Below are 6418 nucleotides of genomic sequence, written 5' to 3'. Positions count from 1 at the left end.
CTAATATCATTTCGACCAACGTGAAAAAATATTCTTGGGTCGGGTAACTTTCGGTTTCAGTTTAGGTTCCGCTTTGGGTCACATTTGAACAACTCTACTAATGAACAATTGTTCATATGTTTGTTTAGGATAATATAACCAGATTAAACTTTCATCCAAGCTCAATAAGGAGCTCAATATTTGAACAACCACCCAATCATTTAATAATTGAACAATCACCCAATCATTTATTAGTAAGAAGTTAGATTCAATCTTGCCTCAAACAAACTCTAATTTAAATAGTTATAAAGAATCAAGCTGAAGTTGAATCAAACAATTGCAAGTTTAAGCAGTCGATCTATCAACCCCATAGAGCTCAAGTAGTTCTTATTAAGCTTAGCACTAATTTGACAGATTAGTGTAGTGAGTTCAAAAGAATTAAAAAAGCTTAAGAATCATCCACACAAATCTAATATCATGCAAATCTAGGATGTGTTTTTTCTGCAGAACAGAGATGAACAAGCGACAAAAGCGATGCATGACGCTTACCTGACTTATTTCAGCTATTCCTCTTCTTTTCTTTGCTCTCCTGATTGCTTTTGATAATTTATGGTGATCCATGATTACTTCAGGCCATAATTCAGCAAGCTGTTTACACAGATCTGTTTGTTATAAAATAAACCAAACTCAAAAAACCAGAAAGGATAAGTTCAAATGAACAAAACCATGATCGCTGGACGATGTTTCATATCCACACATCAACTCAAGCTAGGCCACAATGAACTAAATTAAAGTATAGGCTACAAATAAGAGTTGTCAACCTTTATACAATAACTTGAAGATGCTTTTAACTCTGAAATACTACAGTTTGAAGAAGCAACTATATTACCATGGCTTTCGACATTGATATCAAGCAACAAATCATGACAAGAACTCCAGCAAAAACCATAAATGCGTCTTCTTCACCGGGAGTCTTGGAAAGTGATGTAAACCTTCCAATTCAAAGCGGAATCGAATTAACTAAGGCACGTTCACTCCATGTTAGACTATGCACATCATTTATGCATAAGTTGAAGAGATTTGTTATCAATTTCTCAACTGATAATATACAAGTTTACACTATCATTAACAAGTAAACAAAAGAAAATAGCAAGATGATAGAATAACCTTATGTTCAGAAAAGGCAAGAAAAATCAGCAACTTGTAACAGACTAACAACAGACCTTCTGCAAACATGACAATATCTACAACACCTTCAATCACTCTGAAATACACATACGTCAATTTCCATGTGATAACTGAATTAGACATAAACCAATAATTGAAAACATATCTCTTTAGTTCATGAATGCAAACAATTCTCAAATCATCCCTACAATTAATGGCAAGCAAACAGATTATATTAGCAACTTGTACCGGTATAATCTGTGACGCAATAGCAACCAAACAAATTATCACATTTATAAAGTTGCAGGCAACCAGTAGAGAAATATTAGCAAAGTACAACTAAAACAGATTATATTAGCAATATTAAGAGCTCCCCTTAATTCCAAATTTAAGATATACTAAGAGTAAGCTATCAAATCAGATTATATTAGCAAAGTACAATTAAAACAATAAAACATTTAATATGAGTTAAGAGTTGTGCCAACTGCAACAGCTTTCAAGCTCTAAATTAAATGTTTGAATAATCTAAAATTTGCGTTCAATATCCATTGGGAACAATCTGTGATGATATCAATAATCTTTAGTTTTTAATTGTTTTATTAATAATTACTTGTAAATCTAACTATAAACCAAGCAACAAAGAGTACTATATAAAACCAAGCAACAAAGAGTATTTTCTAATTATAAAACCAAGCAAGGTGTGAACTTCCCAAGTGAGAAGACGACAAACAATCCCAAGTGAGAAGAGTGCATTAATAAAATTCATATTCTGGTTTACAAAAAAGATGCAAAGTCAACTTAATCCAGTTTCAGAAAATGTAGAAAATTACTTCATTAAAAAAAATTCATGCTTGTGATGGCGGCTAAGCTACAAGTGTACAATCTATATATTGTCTGAAGGTTACAAATGAAAAGGGAATCAGAGTAATTACCTTAGTGAGCAAAGAGTGGAGCTAATGAAGATCATAAGTCAATAGTGAGTGGTAGCGTTAATTTGGGCGTCCTCTTGCTATATTTGAATGTCGTATCAAACAATAATTGAACAACCCGAATGATGACTACATTATTGGAAAGGTTCTTAAAATGTTTTGTCACTAGGTTCATAAAATATTTGTTGTAGGGAACAACCACACAACATGTATTCAACAGTTGTTCACTTATGTATGAATATGATGTGGTCCTGAAACAGTATGTGACCCTTCAAGCAGGGGAACTAGAAGAGTTTGATAATCCTATGACAAATACTAGAATGAATCAGGTATGAATACGACTGATAGTTTATGATCAACCTTTCAGATCAAAAAATTCTATATTGTACTTACTAGTAGTTAAATCTATATGGGATTCAGAGTCAATATCTTTCTTCCTGTGTTGAAAGCAAGGGCATATTAAAGCACAACCAAAAATAAGTACTCTAGGTACTGCCATCGCTACCATCTTTGATGAATATGATAAACGAGCACCATTCTGCCCTTTTGATACATGACCGACAGGCACTAAAACTTTTCCTTTAATTCTATGACAAAAATTTTTACTGAGAAAATTAAAAAAGCTGTATATTATGTATCTTTATACCTTAAACTAACCATCCATACAAATCAACTGATATTTCCGTCATCGACAAAGCAACTGACACTGGAATATAATTCAAGGCTGACATAATCATATTTTTGCAACTTTTTTTGTTGTTGTTTCCAACTTCATACTTCATACTCAAAAGCAAAGTTTTATAAAGAAAAACTAATACGCAATATTGTTAATGCCTTAAACAAGTATTCAACAGATTTCTTTGTTGTTCCATGTCTGGTAACCCAACCAAAGTAAAATCCTAAGAAAAAAAAGAAAATAAGGAAAAACAAATAGCAATTTGCTAGATAATTATAGGTAACTGCAAACCAAACCTAAATCCATCAGTTTAACTGATAAATAAATTAGACTAGTACCTCCTAAATCACGCAATTCCATGTCTCTATAAAATTTTGTCTAATAAAGCACAAAATTGTCAGAAAAGCATGAAAGGTTCTCAGGATATTACAGATAATGATAACTTCACCTTTTCTCTCTCATTTATTTCTTGTTACCGAACAATTAACTCCTTCTCTTTTACTTCGATTCCTTGTTACTGAAAAATGATATCATGAAAGGTATTAAGGTATCAAGAAATATAATTCCTGAAACAATAAAATTAAAGCCAGCCAAATCAAATGAATAGAAAGAGTTAGATGATAAATTAAGTGAATTTGTAAAAGCTGCAACTCCAATATCAACAGCTTCTCCTGTTTTCATTAACTTGCTAATCTTCTAACCCTATATTCTCAAAACTCATCAAATTGCAACAATTTTGTGAGTAAATGAGTAAAAAGTTTGTAAATCCTCCAAAGCCCTAAATTCTCAAAAGCCCTAAACGAATTATGCATGAATCGCTAGAAACTTAGTGTCAAATCGAAATTTAGTTTGCCATTAAATAACAAAAAAGAATCCAAAACTTCAAGTAAAAGATTGCAAAACTAACCTGAAATATTTATTCAAGAACACGTTGTGAAATTTGAGTCGTTAAACAAAGTCACCAATCACTTTTCTTTTATCAATGCACAAATTAGTCAAAAATTTACAACCAAGGGTGGTAAAATTCTATTCCTATCACCCCTTGGTCCCCTTCCTATTAAGCTAAGTTTAAAAACTTTAATTACTTGTTAACTCTTGTTAAATTTTGGAGCATTTCTAGTAGTATAAATAGAGTGCTCACCACTTCTATTTTTATCATTCCACCACAATATACTTGAGTGGTAAAATAAAAGTGAGAGCAATATTTTAGAGTGAGTTATTATAAGAATTAGAGTGAGCTACTACAATATAGTAGCAGTATATATATTGTAAACTTATATGTTTCTAGTGCTATTATTATTACTTTAAGTATTAGTTGTTCAATATCACTCTAAATTTTATTGTCTACATTATTATTTTGCTATTCCTTCCACATAAATATACCCCGAAATACTCTGCAATTGGTATCAGAGCCAAACGGTCTATTGTGAGACTCACTTTAGTAAATTATCAGTCAGGGACTAGTAAAAGTTAGTCAAAATAATTTTGGCTACCCGAGTGATCAAGTGATCACATTAAAATTCCATCTGTGTGCAATCTAAGATTGTGAAGTTTTTGCTGAGAGACCAAACTTACTTATTACGTGAGAGGCGTAACTAAGTCACTAATGGCGGATATTGCGAGTACATCTGGTAATATTGAGAAACTCAACAATAATAATTACACTACGAGGAGCATACGTTGCAATTTTATTTGTTGGGTCAAGACCTTTGGGGGTATAGTCGGTGGTGGTGATACCACAGTACCAACCAATGTAGAAGAGTCAAAGAAGTGGAAGATTAAAGCCGAAAAGGCGATGTACGTGTTGGCAAGAACTGTATAAGACGAGTTATTGCACCGCATCAAGGATGCGAAGACACCCAAGGAGGCGTGGGACATATTATCAAGGTTGTTTTCCAAGAAGAACGATGCTCAACTCTAGATGCTAGAGAATGAGCTAATGTCGATCCAACAAAATAAATTGACGGTGAACCAATATTTTACTAAAGTCAAGACTTTGTGTGAGCAAATCACAAATTTGGATCCAGAGAATACGATCACGGAGACTAGGATGCGAAGGATCATTGTGTGTGGCTTGAAGCCGAGTCTCAATGGTCTTGTCACGGCCATTTGAGGTTGGGCTACGCAACCAACTCTAATCGAGTTTGAAAATGTGTTAGCTAATCAGGAAGCTCTAGATAATCAAATGTCAGGAGCTTCTGTCAAAGATGAAGAAACTGCTCTATTTGGAAACAAAAATCCAAATAAGAGTAGTGAGAAGCTCGGTCAGTCGAGTAATCCATTACTTGGCAAGTCAAATCAAAAGTCAGGAGGATTTCGAAAAGGACGAGAAAAAGGAGGCTTCCATCAAGGGAGAACTCGAGATCGACAAGAAAATCAATATAAAGATAAGACCCGGACACAACGAGAGGTTGTGTGCTACAAGTGTAGTAAAAGGGGACATTATGCTCGAGAATGCTGGTCTAAGTCAGTAGAAGGGAATGCTGCAACTTTGGTAGAGCCAGAAAGCCGAAGCGAAAAAGATCGGGATTTTCAAGCTTCCTATTCCGTTGAAGAGTCTAGTTCAAAATGTGAACTAGATGTGGAAGAACAGTCTTTCGACATGATGGTTGTGTCAACTTGCAACACCGAGGCAAAGGAAATTGCATTTGCCACAACAAATGATAAGATGATCAATTACAAGGATGATTGGATCATCGACTCTGGTTGTTCGAATCACATGATTGGAGATAAAGAAAAGTTTGTGAGCATATCCGAGTATAAGCGTGGTCGAGTTGTTATTACAGCAAACAACTCAGAATTGCCAATTACTCATATTGGCAAAGTAGTTGTAACTCCGCGATTTAGCAACATGCAAGTTCAGCTGGATAATGTCTACCATGTTCCAGGTATGACAAAGAATTTATTGTCAGTATCACAACTGACTGCCTGAGGAAACTATGTGCTCTTTGGACCTCGAGATGTAAAGGTGCACCAAAATTTGGAGGATAATTCAACATCGATATTAGAGGGACAACGTTTGGAATCTGTCTATGTAATGTCTGCTCAAACAGCATATGTAGACAAGACAAGGAAGAATGAGACAGCTGACTTGTGGCATGCACGCTTGGGTCACATGAGCTATATCAAGGTAAAAGTGATGATGAAGAAATCGATGCTCAAGGGTCTTCTTGAATTGGATGTCAAGGAAGATATAATTTGTGCCGGATGTCAATTCGGTAAAGCACACCAGCTGTCATATGAAGACTCAAATTTTAAGTCTCAAGCACCTTTAGAACTTATTCACTCAAACATATTTCAGCCGGTCAAGCAACATTCAGTAAGTGGCCTACGATACATGATCACCTTTATAGATGATTATTCTAGATATGTCTAGGTAGACTTTATGAAGGAGAAATCAGAAGCACTCAACAAGTTCCTGCAGTTCAAGGAAGCAGTGGAAAAAGAAGTTGGTAGAAAAGTGCAATGTCTAAGAACAGACAATGAGGGAGAATATACATCAGCTGAATTCTCTCAGTATTTGCAAGATTGCAAAATACGACGGCAGCTCACTTGTCCAAACACTCCACGACAAAATGGAGTATTAGAGAGAAAGAATCGACACCTAGCAGAGACATTTAGAAGCATGCTACATGCGAAAAACGTACCACCACGTTTTTGGGTCGAA

At 34.7% G+C, this 6418-nt stretch overlaps 1 protein-coding gene across 1 annotated transcript; it reads right to left on the bottom strand.

The window, feature by feature from the left end:
- Positions 1–528: 528 nt before the first annotated feature.
- LOC130811520 (mitogen-activated protein kinase mpkC-like) lies at positions 529–3650 on the bottom strand (the record flags this gene model as incomplete). Its single annotated transcript, XM_057677845.1, is given in 3 exon segments — positions 529–627; positions 869–971; positions 3200–3650. Coding segments are annotated over 3 exon segments (216 nt in total), but the record flags the coding sequence as incomplete, so codon positions are not given.
- Between the last annotated feature and the right edge of the window lie 2768 nt (positions 3651–6418).

The sequence above is a fragment of the Amaranthus tricolor genome, chromosome 4, assembly GCF_026212465.1.
Source record: "Amaranthus tricolor cultivar Red isolate AtriRed21 chromosome 4, ASM2621246v1, whole genome shotgun sequence".
In the NCBI taxonomy this organism is placed as follows: domain Eukaryota; kingdom Viridiplantae; phylum Streptophyta; class Magnoliopsida; order Caryophyllales; family Amaranthaceae; genus Amaranthus; species Amaranthus tricolor.
This window is presented reverse-complemented; position numbering and strand designations above follow the sequence as displayed.